Here is an 18,397-nt window from a genome sequence, read left to right as displayed (position 1 = left end):
GTGTGCACCATCACCCTGGCTAATTTTTGTATTTTTAGTAGAGACGGGGTTTCACCATGTTTCCCAGACCGGTCTCCACCTCCTGGCCTCAAGTGATCCACCTGCCTTGGCCTCCCAAAGTTCTGGGATTACAGGCGTGAGCCACCGCACCTGGCAAGGTTGCTATGGATTTTATTGCTGTTGTACATTTTATATGGAATGAATGACAAGTTTTCAGAATTGAAAATCTCTGTGTGATCTGTGAACACCCAGCATTACATAGCAACGAAGACGTCGCAGGTGTACTCAGGGTTCAGATTTCAAATAGGGAGATCACCGCGGACCATCCAGGTTAGATTAGTTCAATCTAATCCAATGAGTGTTAGCAGAAAACTCTGTGACTGGGGACAGGAGAGATGAGGCAAGAGGGGGAGAGGATGTCAGAGATTCAGAATGCCACCTGGAACCTAATGCCACGTCTGACATTTGTGTTGCACCCAGACTTTCAAAACAAGATCCCAGCTGTCCTTCTGTGTTACCCTCCCAGGAATGCCAGAAAGTAGGCAGGGGGAGAACTGCCATTCCAGTTCTTCTAATGGGAGCCCCAGGCAGAGAGAAGTTGGTGGTTTGCTACAGTGGCTTTTCTCATTGGTGAGAAGACAGAGGGTAGGACTCCAAACACACAGCTCTCAGCCCAGGAATCTTCCAGAGACCGCCACAGGAAGGAGGTGCGAAATGTCAGCCTGTCTACTCACCTTTCTGTAGATGGCAAAGATGGTTCCGATGGAGGCCAGGCAGTCAATATTGGAAGATCCATCCAGTGGGTCAAAGCAGACCACGTATTTCCCCTAAATCAGAGAAGGAAGCACCAACTGGTCAGCACATGTTCCCATTAGCACAATTGCCCTGTGTCAGGGCTGTGCGTGGCAGAGTACACCACATCGAAAAGAGATGGAGAGCCACGGCATATCCTTATCAAAAAGCACCATGACTTACGGAGGGCAGGTGCCGGCTTATACACAAATACTCCTCTGGATTTTCTATCCATCTCTCCTGTCTGATTCAAAGACCAGAAGATAAAGTGGGTGCAGTCTTGAGAGACCCATGTCCCCCACAGCCACCCAACTCTGCTGTCACAGGCAGCTCCAGCCATCGAGAGAAGTCCCCAGGTCCTTTTTATAGTCCCCTGTGTGCAAGGTCCTGAGAGACCCGTAGTGAAGGGGACCAGAGCCCCCAGGTCAATTAAACACGGGTAATGCGACGCCCAGTGAAATGAGGGTCATTTCTCCCTCCACTCAATTTAGTTCTCCCTGACTTTCCAGTGAGTATTGGCCTAGCTTCATTTGAGCTTTGTTTCTGTTTTTTTTTTTTTTTTTTCTTGCTCAGCCAGAGGAGAAAAGTTAGATAATCTCTAAACTTGGAAATTCCCCAACATCTGTATAATAATCCAGTTTTCAAAAAATAATCCAGTTTAGCCCACTCATTCATGCATGCATGCATTCAGCAGACACACGTTGAGCTTCCAGCACATGCTGGGAACTGTGGGAACTGTTCAAGGCCTGGGGTTTGTTTCCGGCCGGGGCAGTGATCCCGAGAGCAGGGCTGGATTTCCTGGCACTGACATTCCAGTAGGAGAACAGACAGAAAACACACAGGGCAGCACACACGCAAGCCGACTGTGGCACGTGCCCTAAGGAAAACCCACGCAGGCTGGGGCTGCTGGAGAGCCATGAGGGGGTCACATTTGATGACAGGCCTGACTAGAATTAAGAGATGAAGGAACACACAGAGACCTAGAGAGCAAAATTGTTTTTTTGTTTTTGTTTTGTCTTGTTTTTTGACAGAGTCTCACTCTGTTGCCCAGGATGGAGTGCAGTGGTGTGGTCACAGCTCGCTGCAGCCTAGAGATCCTGGGCTCAAGCAATCCTCCCACCTCAGCCTTCCGAGTGGCTGGGACTACAGGTGCACACCACCATGCCGAGTTAAATTTTTGTCTTTTGTATCTTTATTTATGTTGCCTAGGTTAGTCTCAAACTCCTGAGCTCAAGCAATCCTCCCACCTCAGCCTCCCAAAGCCCTGGGATTGCAGGTGTGAGCCACTGTGCCCATCCTAGAGACGAGAATTTTTGGCAGAGAGATCAGCAGGTTTGGAGTATTCAAGAGCTGGCATGGGCCCGGCGTGGCGGCTCATGCCTGTAATCCCAACAGCTTGGGAGCCTGAGGCGGGTGGATCACCTGAGGTCAGGAGTTCGAGACCAGCCTGGCCAACATGGCAAAACCCCGTCTCTACTAAAAATACAAAAATTAGCTGGCCGTGGTGGCGCATGCCTGTAATCCCAGCTACTCAGGAGGCTGAGGCGGGAGAATTGCTTGAACCCGGGAGGCAGAGGTTACAGTGAGCTGAGAGCGCATCATTGAACTCCAGCCTGTCCAGCCGGGCAATAGAGCAAGACTCCGTCTCAAACAAATAAGTAAATAAAGGAACTGGCCTGAAGACCTATGTGGCTCAGGCCAGTCGGAGAAGACAATGGTAGATTAGACTGGAGAGAGAAACAAGAGTCATATCAACTGAAACTGAAAGTTGGAAGTAATAGGTGTGATGTAGCTTAAATTACGTGAGATGAGGGTGAAAGTACCTTGTGCAGTACCTGGCATAGAGCAGAGGTTAAATAAATTTGGCTTTACTTTATCTTCTTTTCCATTCCTCCAGCTAATCACAAAGAAATGGCCTCTTGTCTGTTGACTGTATTGCAGCTGAACATTGATTGAACCTTTTAGCCATCAGCAAACCTCTCTGAATAACTAGCTGTGTGTGAACCCACAGTGAATGCAGACCCTGCCCAGCCGTGCCTGCGTTCACCGGCTTCACATCCTACGAGGCAGGAGCGCAGGAGGCTGGTGGTTTTGTTTCCAGACCAGTCTAACAGCTTGTCAGGTACGAAGAAATCTGCTGAAACCAACCCCTCACAAAGTGCGGGCTGCGGGTGGGGTGGAGATGAGAAGGCCGGGGGAGCGAGAGGCTGGATAGCACAGCTCTTCCCTGGACTCCACAAGGTTAAGACCCCAAAAATGTGGCACTTGTCACTGATTAAGTGAACAGCCACAAACGAGCGTCCACTGAGGCGGTTCCTACATCACTCGGAACTAGTTCCTGAACGAATCACTGTCCTACTGTGGAGTGTTCTTTCACTAGACGGCACAAGACTTCCAACTAGAGAAGTATGCAATCGTTTGTTTCCAGAAAACAAATGTCAAGAAATAGAGGAAAATCCCGGGAATTAAAGAAAAGCAAAGCAGCTTATTTCTGGCTCAGTATCATCATCTACTGGCCAGTGCGGACACCGCAGCCCCAGGACGCACCCTCTTCTCCCTGGCGGTGATGATGGCGTCCTTATTCTCCTCTGAGACCAGGACGCAGGTGCTGTAGGAGGATTGGAGCATGTTGATCACCAGGGCATTGGATAGCACGTCCAGTTTCTTCACCTCATCTCCCGTCACGTTCACGCTTCCTGCGATTCCATACCTGAGGAGACAAAAGGCTAAATGAAGTCACTGGGGGTCTTAACTCCAGCAAAGAGCCGGGGACGCTAGAACGCCAGCAGTGCACTCCCCTCTTGTTCTGTGTCTCTGGAGTCTTCAAGTCACACGTGCAGAAGAAGGCGATGATGCCTCGCAGCCTTGCCTCCCTTACACCTTGGAGTCGTTGTCATGTTTTCTTAGCCTCCCAGTGAGATGACCCAGGATTCAGTCTCACTAAAACACAAATCCATGCTCAGCACAGGGAGATGGAGCAGATGGGGGGTTCATCAAATCAGTCCCATCGCCATAACTGAGGGCTCCAAAAGTAAAGAGCCGTAGTCTCCAGCCCTGGAATTTCTTTCTTTCTTTCTTTCTTTTATTTTATGTATTTATTTGATGTTATTATTTTATTTTATTTTATTTTATTTTATTTTATTTTATTTTATTTTACTTTTGAGAAGGAGTCTTGCTCTGTCGCCCAGGCTGGAGTGGAACGGCACGAACTCTGCTCACCGCAAGCTCCGCCTCCCGGGTTCACACCATTCTCCTGCTTCAGCCTCCCGAGTAGCTGGGACTACAGATGCCACCACCACGCCTGGCTAATTTTTTTCTGTATTTTTAGTAGAGACGGGGTTTCACTGTGTTAGCCAGGATGGTCTTGATCTCCTGACCCCGTAATCTGCCCGCCTCGGCCTCCCAAAGTGCTGGGATTACAGACGTGAGCCACCGCTCCTGGCCAACCCCTGGAATTTCAAGCCTTTGTGGATTATCCTCACACAGCGCCCTGCTGGGACGAATTAAAATTGCCCTGTGGTAGCCTGGTGTTACTTGAACTGAGAAGGAAATGTGGGGGCAGACTTATTTCATTTTTTTCTTCACTGCCATCCCAAGCAATATAAGAGTACTATTATGAGAATTCTATGCTGGTCAGGGACGGGGGCTCACGCCTGCAATCCCAGCGCTGTGGGAGGCCGAGGCATGTAGGTCACTTGAGCCCAGGAGTTCAAGACCAGTTTGGGCAACACAGTGGGACCCTGTCTTTACAAAAAAATACAAAATGTAGCTGGATGTGGTGGCACACACCTGTAGTCCCCGCTACTTGGGAGGCTGAGATGAAAGGATCACCTAAGCCGGGGGAGGTGGAGGTTGCAGTGAGCTGTGATCATGCCACGCACTCCAGCCTGGGCGATGGAGTGAGAACCTCAAAAAAAAATTCTATCTAGAGGCTTTGGGTTTTAGAGTATTCATATGCAAAGTTCTCCCCACTTCCACCCTTGCCCCTTCAGGGGATTCTCAACACAGCAGCAGGAGGGGTCCTCCTAAAGTGCCCTCCAGTCTCACCCAAAGGCAAAATCCAAGTCCCCAAGCGGCTGTCAGGCACCACCGTGGAATCTCTGTGCCCAGGTTGGCATGGCTGCCTGTCTCGCTCGTCCTCACAGGGCCTGCCCCAGCCTCTGAAACCTCCAAGGCATACACCTGCGTTGTGACTGCCCACTGGCCTTGCTGCCCCACCTGGGACAGTCCTCCTCGAGAGCCCTGCGGCGGCCACCCCAGCCAAGCTTTGGCTCCAGGCTCATGTCTCAGTGGTGCCTTCTCTGCCCATCTATCTAGAGCAGCATCCCCGGTCCCCAACGTCCTACTCGATGCATTTTCTCCTCTGCCCTGACCACCATCTAGCTCCTGTTTACTGTCTGTGAGCTCCACAGTGGCAGGATTTTTTCTTCCACTTTGAGGGAAGCCGTATCCTTCATGTGTCCACCCTGCACCACTGCAGCGAGGCTCAGCCACCCTGCCGCCCTCTCACGTTCCAGCAGCCACAGATGTCCCTGGGCCAGCACCCAGCGAGGGGCTCTGGTCCTTCTCGCCTTCACTAATGGCGTTCCCACCACAGCAGTGCTCTCTGCCCAGCTTTCTTCCGGCTATTCCTCCTTTTCCTTTCTGGGACACCTCGCTGGTCCTCTCAGGTGTGCCCCACACACCAGACACACCTCATCATCCCTCCTCAGTGCTCACCACACTCACGGACCAGCTTCCTGCTGCATGAACTGCTTGCAGAGGGCAGGATCCGTCCTTCTGTCTGTTTCTGCAGTGCCAGACACACAGCACATGCTCCATGTCTGTTCACTGAGTGATGAGGAAAGGATGGCAAGAAAGGGATTTCCCTTCCCTCCTGTTGTGAATGTCATTTATTTGTGGAAGGAAATCTCAGGTGGTTCTAACAAGCAGCCAGGGTTGAGAACCACTGATCTACCCTAAGCCGGGAACAAACTCATTTCCCACCCTCTCCCCTGAACGGCACCCCCACTTCACCCCGCAACACCAACCCCCACCCACGGCACATCATTTGGTGTCTGAGGAACCATGATGTGAGCAGTCAGCTGCCTTGGAAAACACTCCTAGCAGCCTCACCCCAAAGACTGTGCCTCCTGGTCAGGACAAAAGCAAGCAAACAATAGCAGCAACAAAACTAGGTTGAATCTGCGTTTCAGGGGACCACAAACGCAGGCCCTTGTTCGACACAGAATCTGGATGCACCTGCCGCTGCAGAATGAACAGCCGGCCCAGGCCTGCGGTGGGCACAGCTGAGAAACAGGCTCCATCCTGTGCTTTGCAAATCCCCCCTCATCCGTCTAACCCCACCCCTCAGCCGACCCCCTGCATCCTCCCTCCAGGTGCTGGGCAGCACCCATCCTCCTAGAAAGAATGGAAACTCACCAGGAGATGGGAGTTCCTGGCAATAGCTTCACCTGAGATGATGGGTGAAAGGGGCTCTCTAGCCTGTAGGACAGTATCTTGCAGAGTTCTGACTGGCACTAAAGCTCACTGCCAGTCTCTAAAGAAATGCTCCCCCATGGCCATGAGAAAGTCAAGGAGAGGCTCTGGATGGGTATTCCAGCCTCTCTTGTTCCCACCATGAGGAGAAGAGGAAAGAGAAGGGGAAAAGGAGACGCTCATAACTTTTAAATTGCATTCACGGAGCCTGTGCTAGAAATGTCTCCCCAGAACGAGCCAGGGGCTTGCAGTCCCCTGCCTGGGTGGTGGTGGGGGCGTGAGACAGGCCACATACAGCCTGGCTGCTGCAGGATGGAAGACCACCCTTTGCCTCCCTGAGAAACAATGCCAGGGTCTTTTTAAAAAATAACCCAAGTATCTTCTTAGAACGAAATAATTTCTAGCCACTGGGCTTCCCCTGCTGCCTCCCTGGGTGTCTGCTACACAGGGGCCAGGGAAGGATGCTGTCTGAGCTGGCAGAATATGGGGTCCCGGCTGGGATATGGGGCCCCTGCTGGCCCCAGGACCCTGCCTCAGCCGCCCAGAGGCTTCCATGGGCTGCGCCTGCCACCCAGTGGTCATTGACGGCTCAGGCACAGGCAAATCTAGTGTGAGCTTGGAATGACGGTGGTGACAGGCACTGTGCGTGTATTAGGGGGCTGGCACAGTTGAAGTCGTCATCACAGGCACTTGCTAACTCTGCGACAACCCTCAGAGTTAGGGGTGCCAGTATCCTCTGCATTTCACAAAGGGAGTCTGAGGTCCTAGGGAGAGTAAATCACTGCCCATTATCACACGGTGGGAAATGCCAAGTTAATAAGCACCTCGATTATCCAGTTCCTAGGACCACTTTGTCTCCTTGTTCAGCTGCCATAAAGTCAGTTTTGCAGAAGATAAGCAAGACCCCTACCATGGCAGCCACTGCGTAGCCAGGAGCCCTGCACAGAGGAGGAGCCCGATTCGTGTGAGTGAATCGCCCTGAGATGGGCTCAGGCAGCTGGGCTGAGGATAGCAGGGTCCACACAGGGAGAGGCAAAGTCCCTGTCTACCATCCGTCGGCAAGGCTCTCACCCACAGGAGCAGGACAGGGTGCTGCTGCCCTCACATTCTGGACGGCGCCTCAATGCAGAGCGTGGCTGTCACTGCCAAATGGGGTAAAAACAGAGCTGAAGCAGCACACACCGGAAAAACGCAAGGATGATGTATTTTTATTGGAGATAGGGTTTCACCATGTTTGCCAGGATGGTCTCGATCTCTTGACCTCATGATCCACCCGCTTCGGCCTCCCAAAGTGCCAGGATTACAGTCATGAGCCACCGCGCCCGACCGCTGGGTTCTTTTTATCAGACTTAAACTGGACACTGGGCTGTGACCATCAGCAGTGTAATGTGAGCTTGGCCTCATCCGTGCTTGGATAAAGCATCAAAGCGAACCCTGTGGAAGAACCCTCTGCACTCGCCTCCCAGGACCGGCGCCTCCCAGCTTCCTGCACTCCAAGCGGAGTAAAGCATCAAAGCGAACCCTGTGGAAGAACCCTCTGCACTCGCCTCCCAGGACCAGCGCCTCCCAGCTTCCTGCACACCAAGCGGAGGTGAAGATCAAGAGTCACAGAGAAGAAACAAAACACGTAGCCAGCAAAACACTCCTTTAGGTGATGAGAGAGCAGGTGCAGGAAGGGGCTCTACCAAGCTTCCCGTGTCGTGAATAATTTCCAGCTCCTAACATTAAGCAAAGCTTATTACAAGAAAACGCTCACGTCTGCGAAAGACATAAAGAGATGTTTCAGGTCATCCCTCTACTTCTTTGTGCCAGTGAGGCTCTCTCTGTGCAAATACAAGTCATGATAACACGATACATACTTTAATGCAACAAGCCACTGCACTTGGTATCATTATGATAACTGGAAAAATTATACGTATATTTCTTCACAGCGTGTTTTCGTTCCTTTCTCAAAACAAGTCAAAGGCCCGTGATCAAAGCACACATGCTAGGACCTGGAAATGCAGCTCCCGTCTAGGGCACACAGGCCAATAAGCTTCGGACCCAGTTTCCCGCCTCCCACACCCCTGCCTGGGCCTGAGGTGCTCTGGGCCCCATGCCTGCTCCCCCGGACTCACAGGTGGGCCAGGCCGGCCTTGCGCACGGCCGAGGAGATGGCTTTGATGGCCGTCAGCATGGAGTTCAGCAGCTGGGTGAGCTCCCCGGTCCCTTTGGCCTGACGCCCCTTTTCCATAACGTAGCGGGTCAGGGTGAGCATGTCGGTTTCGAAGGGGCTTCTGTCCGTCATTGTGGCTGGAATGCTTCAAATCCTTTTCTGCCGGCAGGAAACCTTGCTTACCTCTGAGGGCTGCGGCTCCGCAGTGTGGAAGCCGATAAGAAATCTGTGCTGGTCCTGCCAGGACCTCTAAGGAACAGCGCCCAAAACACATGACTCAGACAACTGCTGGGGCCCTCAAGGAACTCCCTCTGGCCTCGGGGACTGTGGCAGCTGCCAGGGAGCCGCAGCAGTCTGTAAATAGCCTAGAAACATGGAGCTGCTTCTCCTGCCGAGCACCCCCTTTCAGGATACCAAGAAGCCGCCATTCAGGCACAGGGGGGAGGTGAGAAACCCCGTTGGTAAGAAAATGACGCATAAAGCCCTCTTATTCCAGGCTCCAAAGGATTATTCACATATGGTGACTGCAGAGCCTGGCTCTCCAGGGCGGAGGTGGCAGATTGGCAGGTTCCTTATCTGGGACATAGGTCACATAGTAACGTAATGGCAACCCCAGAATCCCTTTAGCCAGGGCTTGGAGTAAGTTTGGAAAGAATGCTTTTTATTTCCAATAAGCGTGTATGACCGGTGGATATCCACAGCAGAGATCCGGATCTGGAAGAAAACTATTATATTCCTAGCACAGTTCCTGGCACCAGTGTTATTTTGTCAATATCTCTGGATGTCCACTTTTGTAACAAAAATTGCTTATTATAAAGGAAACACTAAAGAAGTGGATAAAGAAAAACCTCCTCACCACCAGCCCATCCTCCCACCCCTCTCCAGAAATCGCTGCTCCTAGGGCTGGTGGCGGTCTGAGCAGCCAGTAGGCACTGGCCGGGTGCGTATGGTGGTGGAGGCACTTTCTTTAGGGCCGGCCAGGCCTGGCTCTGAGTCCCAAGCTGGCTGTCTGTTGGTTGCATGATTTGGGAAAGTTATTAAACCCCTGGGAACCTCAGTTGTCTCACTCTTAAATGAGTGAGACAGGAAGCATCCACCTTACAGAGTGGCTGCAATGAGATGTGCCTGGTATAGTAGGTGCTCAGTACTTTGTTACCTATTATCGCCCTTCCAGCCTGTCAACGTGCACACAACTATTGTGCAATCGTACATAATCTCATTTCACAAAACAGTAGTACATGCGCATTTCTCTGAAGGTTTCTCCCCCTGACATGTCAATTAGAATGTGTTCAGCTGCAGGTAATAGAGCACCTGGAGCAATTTACACGTGGGGCTTTATTTCCTCACAGGCCACGAGTGCACTAGGAGGTGGCAGCTGCCATTCATTCATTCGGCTGTTCGTGGTTCCGCTGGGGCCCCCTCTGTCTCGTCTCTGTCATCCTTGGTCTGCTGGATTGTGCCCCTTGCTTGGCATCCTGTGGGCACAAAATGTCACTGCCGTTCTGAACACCTGGCCCCCGTTGAAGATGGGGAGCAAGGGCAGCTCCAACCGCATCAGTTCCCTTTCATTAGGAAAGAACAATTTTCCTGGAAGCCGTCCTCCCACCTCCGTAGACTTCCCTGTGCACAGGGTCGGCCAGATCAGGGTCGCGTGGTGATGCCTGCAGCAGGAGGTGGGCACTGGCATTGGATCAGCCAAACTGGTTGAGGAGGGCAACCAAGTGGTTGAGATGGGCATTGGTGCTCACAATTTATGTGGAAACTTTCAGATAAAACTAAGATATACCAGCAGTTCTTACTATGCAGGTTTAAGATCCCAAATATAGATATGTTATTCATATATTTTTTTAGTTCCAGAAAGCAAATATTATGGGAAGATGTCCAAGTCAGCACACAGAGGCTTGCTTCCTTCCAGCGTGTGAACATTCAGATAATTTAGATAAGTTTGCTCTTCAAATAGTAAAGCAACAAACATCCTTATATTTGGGCAGGTGCTTCAGTCAGATACAACCCCAGAAGAAGAACTGCTATGTGACAGTGTTCTAATTCTTTTCGGGGGGCGGGGGGCGGGGTCTATCTTTATTTGCCGAGGAATATGCCACCTCTTAATAGAACAAATACAGGATCCCATACCCTTTTTGTGATTTTCATTCAATCTATTTCAACTTTCAACACTGAGGTGAATGGACAGATGGAGAGAGATGACACCTCTATCTCAGTGTGTGGCACACATTAATCCACCCAATTATTTGATCCAGTAGTGCTATTTCTACAGATGAGGAAACTAGGCCTTCCTAAGGGTAACACAGCTACTAGCTGGAATCTCAGCCCAGAGCTACCTGAGGCCAGCGTTCTTTCTTTTATGTGATACTTTCTTTTTTTCTGAGGTGGAGTCTCGCTGTGTCCCCCAGGCTGGAGTGAGTGGCACCATCTCAGCTCACTGCAAGCTCCGCCTCCCGGGTTCCCGCCATTCTCCTGCCTCAGCCTCCCGAGTAGCTGGGACTACAGGCGCCACCCCACTAATTTTTTTTTTTTTGTATTTTTAGTAGAGACGGGGTTTCACCGTGTCAGCCGGGATGGTCTCGATCTCCTGACCTGGTGATCCGCCCACCTCGGCCTCCCACAGTGCTGGGATGACAGGCGTGAGCCCCCGCGCCCGGCCCCCTTAGGTGATCCTTTCTCCCATTCTGGGACGCTCCTCCCCCAGATGACTGAGCACCACACATGGCGATGCACGTGTGCCCGTTAACACAATTAGAACGTAGAATAAGACAGGAGCTTAGAATCGAGTTCTGACAAGAGAGGTCACTATGTATAATAAAAAAGAAAGTCTGCCTGGGTCAGACCAGAGTGTTGCTCAATCTGTACCCGAAGGAAAGAAGGCTGGGCTGGAATCACAGCCCCCTGAGACTCAGATGCCTCAGTTTAAAAATGAGATCCAGCCGGGCGCGGAGGCTCACGCCTGTCATCCCAGCACTTTGGGAGGCCGAGGCCAGGGATCGCTTGCGCCCAAGACTTCAAGACCAGCCTGGCCAACATGGCGAAACCCCATCTCCATAAAAAATACAAAAATTAGCCGGTGCGGTGGCATGCACCTGTGGTCCCAGCTACTCAGGAGGCTGAGGTGGCAGGATCACTTGAACCTGGGAGGCGGAGGTTGGGGTGAGCCGAGATGGCACCACTGCACTGAAGCCTGGGTGACACTGAGAGTCTGTCTCAAAAAAAAAAAAATGGGATTAGACTTCGTGATCCCTAACTGTATTATTTTCACTTAGTTTTAAAAACACACATTATTGGCCGTGCGCAGTGGCTCACGCCTGTCATCCCAGCACTTTGGGAGGCCGAGGTGGGCAGATCACGAGGTCAGGAGATCGAGACCATCCTGGCGAACACGGTGAAACTCCGTCTCTACTAAAAATACAAAAACCTAGCTGGGCATGGTGTTGTGCGCCTGTAGTCCTAGCTGCTTGGGAGGCTGAGGCAGGAGATTCACTTGAACCTGGGAGGTGGAGGTTGCAGTGAGCCGAGATCACGCCCCTGCACTCCAGCCTGGGCGACAGAGCGAGACTCCGTCTCAAAAAAAAAGAAGAAGAAGAAAAGAAAACACACATTATCACTGCTTCCAAGTGTTTCTGAATCCAAATGAAAAGTGGTTGTCTTAATCATTCCGAACAACGCCGTCACATTGAGAAATACACTAGAAAAAAAGTTATTAGCAAGACAGCTTTCTGCAGTGGCTTCTTCTGTCAGTTGCTAAGGGTAAGGTAAAGACATGGGTGTCGTTTCTAGATCGTTTCTTCTGGCAGGTGCTACACTGCTGACATAATAATCAATCCAGCTTCCCTAATGGAAGCTGGAGAAAGGGCCATTCCAGTGTGTTTTACTCTGTTTGTTCCTGTTTAATGAAAGACTCATCTAAATAGAGATGCCACTTTGTATTAATCTGTTCACCCCTGACACTCAGTATCAGTTTAATAATAATAATAATAAGCTAATAACGGGAGCTATCATCTTTTGGGTAAGAACATTTTAATTTTGATATCATGAGAATCAAACTTGGAAAACTCCTCCTTTCCCAAGAGCTCTGGGAATTGGGAAAACCGCAGAATGAACCTTTCCTTGATCCTAACACGTCATGTTGCCATTAACAAACAAGCTTTGCCTTTCACATGGGGAGACCAATGATAATTCCTCTGACATTATTACAGAAACAGAGTGGCTGGAGCTCCCAAGTTCTGGTCATTCCTGGAAATGACTGCAGGGTGAAGACGGAGGCCTGGTTGGTTGGTTTTCAGGTTTCCTTTGGAGCTAACTTTGTTGTCTGATTAAGGAGGTTTCCCCTCTGATGGTGCAAAACAATGCTGAAAATGTATATTCACACAAAACCCACGCACAGGTATTTATAGCAGCTCCAGTTAAATAGAAACTGCAAACACCCAAAAGCTCCTCAACAGTGAATGGGTCCACACACTGGGAGAGCCACGCCATGGAATACTACTTTTTTTTTTTTTTTTTTTTAGACGGAGTCTGGCTCTGTCGCCCAGGCTGGAGTGCAGTGGCACGATCTGGGCTCACTGCAAGCTCTGCCTCCCGGGTTCACGCCATTCTCCTGCCTCAGCCTCCCGAGTAGCTGGGACTACAGATGCCTGCCACCAGGCCGGGCTAATTTTGTTTTTGTATTTTTAGTAGAGACAGGGTTTCACCATGTTAACCAGGATGGTCTCGATCTCCTGACCTCATGATGCGCCTGCCTCAGCCTCCCAAAGTGCTGGGATTACAGGCGTGAGCCACCACGCCCGGCCACAATGGAATACTATTACCCAACAACACAAATACTAGTGTTCTGTGTGGCACTTAGGCAAGTCTCAGAGGCACCGCGCTGAGTGACAGCAGCAGTCTCCAGCGAGTATCTACATTCCATTTGTACGGCACTCTCCAGAATGTAAACCTGTGGGGACAGAGAACTCTCATGGCTGCCAGGGGTAGGGGTGTGGAGAGGGGACAGAACAAGGGGGTTTCGCATGATAGAACAGTCCTAGACTCCAATTATGGTCATAATCCCAATCTCAAATTGTGCGAACCGAAACTCTGTACCCATGAAACAAGAAATCCGCCTTCCCCTCCCAACACCTGGTCCCTGGCATCCACCATTTCTGCTTTCTGCCTCTATGAATCTGGCTACTGTAGGTCCCTCGTAGAAATGAACCATAGGGATCTGTCCTGCTGCGACGGGCTTATTTCACTCCGCACGATGTCCTCGGCATCCCCGCATGCTGTGGCGTGGGTCAGAGTCCCCTCCACTCTGAAGCTCAATGGCGTTCCCTGGTATGGATGCACCACAATCTGCTTACCCATTCACCCTCCATGGCCGCTTGGGGTGCCTCCACCTCTGGGCTAGCGTGGGTAGTGCTGCCACGAACACGGCGTGCCAACATCTGTTCAAGGCCCTGCTTTTGGTTCTCTTGGGGATGTGCCCAGAAGGGGACCTGCAGTATCATATGGTAATTCTATGTCTAATTTCTGGAGGAACTGCTCTCCATTTTCCACAGTGGCTGCCCCATTTCGCATTCCCCAGCAGTGAGCAAGGGTCCCAGGGTCTCCACCTTATTGCCAGCACTTGTTATTTTCTGTTTGTTTTTTTTCACAGTGGCCATCCTAATGGGCGTGAGGAGGTATCTCACTGTGGCTTAGAGTAGTTGCATCTTCCTAATGATTAGGATGTTGAACAGGTGCTTACTGGCCATTCTTGTAATTCTTTTTATTATGTTTTTGTTTGGTTTGGTTTTTTGAGACAGAGTCTCGCTGTGTTGCCCAGACTGGAGTGAAGTGGCACGATCTCGCCTCATTGCAAGCTCCATCCTCCAGGTTCAAGTGATTCTCCCGCCTCAGCCTCCCGAGTAGCTGGGACTACAGGCACCCACCACCACACCCGGCTACCTTTTGTATTTTCAGTAGGGACGGGATTTCACCATATTGGCCAGGCTGGTCTCGAACTCCTGACCTCAGGTGATCCACCCGTCTCAGCCTCCCAAAGTGCTGGGATTACAGGCGTGAGCCACTGTGCATGGCTTATTATGTTTTATTAACGTATCTGTTCACAACAGATTGGAAGTGAAACCAAAAAGCCAGTGCTTTGCGCAGACCTCTGGAGAGGCGCCGGTTGTCCGGCACTGTGGGTGTCAAGACTGAGCAGAAGCCTGGATAATTTGGGGATCAGGAGGGAGGCGGATTGGCCAGTGCCGTTTATAAGTCAGTTCACCCCGTAAAGGGATCCAAGGGAGGGCCTGCTATTTCTGCCACCCTCCAGCCCAGCCTGGCACCTGTGTAGCTGTCATGCCCCTTTCAGCTACATTTAAATGTTGGAAGTTCGAGTTACCTACATGATCTGAAATTGCAGCTGGTGACCTTTCAGCAAATGCCAAAGTTCTTTCAGGGCACACAACAGCGTGGACACGCGGGGCGTCTGGAAGGCAAGGCCCAGAGGAAGCGGGGGTGCAGCGTCCAGCTCACAGCTCTTTCAGCACCACTGATGCCTCGGTGACCGCAAAGCTATTTATGGGCTTTCTCTGCTTGGCGAAAGGTTCTCACAGTCCTGGGTGGGAGTAGTAAGGACAGACAGAGTCTCTGAACAGTGAGGCAGTCTTAGGGCAGTTCACAGGGCGGGGCCCCCAGAAAGGCAAGGATCTGGGCTGCGGCTCTAGAGCACTGGCTGAGGGCATATTCTCTGTTAGCCAAACTCTGCTGGAATGCTTTCTGTGCCTTCTCTCCAGTGATCCCAACAAAGGCTCTTTGATGAAACCTCACCATTTCTGCTTCCAGCACGGCAGACCCTTTGGGGTATCTGCTCAGCCCATGATCCCCATCTTAGAGAGAAGTGTGCCCTGCGCATAAAAAGAAAACCCAGGCCAAGTTTGTCTTATGTGACCCGGGTCTATGTCTGCAGCTAACTGGACACCAGCTATGACAGTCAGGTTTTTTTCTCCGGGGAACTTGGTGTGAGACATGGAGACACAGTGGATTGGCTGACAATGCCGGGACAAAGGGTGTGTCCTCGGGGTTAGGAAGGCAGTGGGTGCTGGGTTTCATGAGAGTCCCCTGAAGCTTTCCAACAAATTGCCTTTCTGCTTTAGCAGAGTAAGTGGGTTTCTGTTACCTGTGATGAAAATGGCCTTGACTACAATAGATACTACAATTAACATTTTGCAAATGAAGAAAGGGAGACTCAAAGAGGTTAAAAATGTTGTCAGCCTATGTTATGGTGCAGCAACGAATAAACCTGAAATCCCCACGGCTTAGCACAGCAAAGTTTGTTTCTCCTTCCGGTCGCAGGCTGACATGGGCAGGGCAGTGGCTCAGGCTTCCAGGCTCCTGCCATGTCATGCACCTGTACAAAAACGCATGGCTTCAGAGGGGACCCACCCTAATGTAGGTAATCTAGGCTCATCTCATCTTAATCCTTACTTTAATTAGATCTGCAAAGACCCTCATTCTTTTTTTTTTTTTTCCTGAGACAGAGTCTCGCTCTGTCGCCCAGGCTGGAGTGCAGTGGCGCAATCTTGGCTCACTGCAAGCTCCGCCTCCCAGGTTCACGCCATTCTCCTGCCTCAGCCTCCCAAGTAGCTGGGACTGCAGGCGCCGCCACCACGCCCGGCTCATTTTTTGTATTTTTAGTAGAGACGGGGTTTCACCGTGTTAGCCAGGATGGTCTCGATCTCCTGACCTCGTGATCCGCCCGCCTCCGCCTCCTGAAGTGCCGGGATTACAGGCGTGACCCACTGCACCCGGCCTGCAAAGACCCTCATTCTAAATCAGGTCACTTTCACAGGTCCCAGGGCTTTCACATGAACGTGTGTTTTTGGGGGACACCATTCCGCCCGCCACAGGCATCATGAAACTCTTTCCGATTCTGGACACACGGACCGGGCCACAGTCACTCCAGGAAACAGTGACGCTCAGGTGGCGCTTCCACCTCCCTCCTGGCCACAGGGAGTTCCATCAAATGCCTGGTGGCACACGCTGTTGCCAGCCTGCCGTGGTGGTGAGGCCAGAGGTCAGGCACCTCCAGTCAAGCTGGATGCTTGCTTTCCTAGCCTTTGGCAAGGGACGCCAAGAGCAGCTCCTCTGCAGATTTGCTTAGAAGACTTAGAATGTGGCTTTCAGGTCGAGTATGGCCCTAACTGGGAAGCGAGGCTATGGAACCTCTAAGAGGGCTGTAAGGAAACAGCACTGGGGTGTGGGGTGCCATATCAACAGCAGAAAAAGGGTCGGGCACAGTGGCTCAGGCTGTAATCCCAGCACTGTGGGAGGCCGAGGCAGGTGGATCACTTAAGGTCAGGAGTTTGAGACCAGCCTGGCCAACATGGTGGTTTAATCTCTATTAAAAATATAAAAATTGGCCAGGCGCGGTGGCTCAAGCCTGTAATCCCAGCACTTTGGGAGGCCGAGACGGGCGGATCACGAGGTCAGGAGATCGAGACCGTCCTGGCTAACACGGTGAAACCCCGTCTCTACTAAAAAATACAAAAAGCTAGCCAGGTGAGGTGGCAGGCGCCTGTAGTCCCAGCTACTCGGGAGGCTGAGGCAGGAGAATGGCGTGAACAGGAGGCGGAGCTTGCAGTGAGCCGAGATTGCGCCACTGTACTCCAGCCTGGGCGACAGAGCGAGACTCCGTCTCAAAAAAAAAAAAAAAAAAACGAAAAAATATAAAAATTAACCAGGCATGGTGGTGCATGCCTGTAATCCCAGCTACACTGGAGGCTGGGCCAGGAGAATCACTTGAACCTGGGAGGTAGAGGTTGCAGCCATTGCATTCTAGCCTGGGCGACAGAGCGAGACTCTGTCTCAAAAATATATCTATATCTATATCTCTTATATATATATATATGATATATATATATATTTCAGGAAAAATATACATATTTTTTCCTGATATATATCAGGAAAAGGCTCCCAGACCACACGTCTCTCCCTTCATCCTTTGAGAACCAGATGCCAGCTGAGCTACAAGAAGTTTAGAACTCAGAAGGTGCTCTGTGCGTCAGGGACCCTCCCCAGAGGCAGCCCCAGCTGGAGTGGAAAGCACCAGCTTTGGGTCTGGCCAGTGGACAGAAGTAGATCCAGTGCTCAAGATCACAGTTTCCTGTTGGGAAAATGTGAAATGAACGGGGAGTGTTTGGAGGGGAAGAAACAGGATTCACACAGACACCTGTTTTCAGTTCCCAAGTGGAATTATATGGATAGATCCATTTTATATCTAGAGCTCAAGGAGGGCCACAGGTGTTACTGAGCGCCTGACAGAGCTTGCCACGATCTGGGACTCTGATCCACTAAGACCAGGGTTAGTGGAGGGAGAAACTGTTTGTGTAGAGTTTAGTGAGAAGCCTGCTTGCTTGGGACAAATTGCATTTCCTTTAACTCAGTTCTTGTAGTGAATAATTTTTCTTATGGTAACTAGACTGTAGGAACTATTAGGCTTTGTGAGTTGAGTAAAGTGCTGGGCTTTTATAGAAAAATCGCCACTGGGTAACAAGTAAACCTTCACGTGCGATTCAGATGGTTACATCCGTGCTCCGGAGGCCAGGGGTCACACGCAGGTACCACCATTAAGCCACTAGCTCCCCCATTTCCAGGAGGGCGTGGGCCGCCATGTTCAGGCTGCCTGGTTACTCGGCTGCAATCCTGAACAAGGCTGAGGAACGATGGGCCAGGCCGGAATGGGACGACCTGTAGAAGCCGTATGCTGGCCAGGCTGCCTGCATTCAGGTCCCCGCTCTGCCACGCATCGGCTGGAAGCCTTGAGCCAATTACTTCACCTCTCCTCGTCCATTGTGTCAGCTATAAAACAGATTATTCAGAGTATCTGCTTCATTGGGTTCCTGTGAAGATTAAATGAGGTATCTAATGTTATATGCATCAGCAGTTATTATTGTCATCATCATTATTATTTGACACAAAGCAACAGAGGCTTTTTTT

The 18,397-nt window shown here is 51.0% G+C and overlaps 1 protein-coding gene across 1 annotated transcript in view; it reads right to left on the bottom strand.

Moving 5' to 3' along the window:
• Positions 1-8,672, bottom strand: part of LOC108529298 (fructose-1,6-bisphosphatase isozyme 2) — a 37,579-nt gene extending 28,907 nt beyond the window's left edge. The window contains exons 1-3 of the mRNA XM_017871536.1: positions 8,388-8,672; positions 3,340-3,502; positions 735-827 (exon numbers count right to left, since the gene is read on the bottom strand). Of these exons, the coding sequence (XP_017727025.1) occupies positions 735-827; positions 3,340-3,502; positions 8,388-8,557 (426 nt within the window). The 5' untranslated portion in view covers positions 8,558-8,672. The remainder of the gene's footprint in view (positions 1-734; positions 828-3,339; positions 3,503-8,387) is intronic.
• Positions 8,673-18,397: the final 9,725 nt, after the last annotated feature.

Source organism: Rhinopithecus bieti, unplaced genomic scaffold (assembly GCF_001698545.2).
Source record: "Rhinopithecus bieti isolate Rb0 unplaced genomic scaffold, ASM169854v2 scaffold_6063, whole genome shotgun sequence".
Classification (NCBI taxonomy): domain Eukaryota; kingdom Metazoa; phylum Chordata; class Mammalia; order Primates; family Cercopithecidae; genus Rhinopithecus; species Rhinopithecus bieti.
Note: the sequence above shows the minus strand (reverse complement) of the source record. Positions and strands in the feature narration are given on the sequence as shown.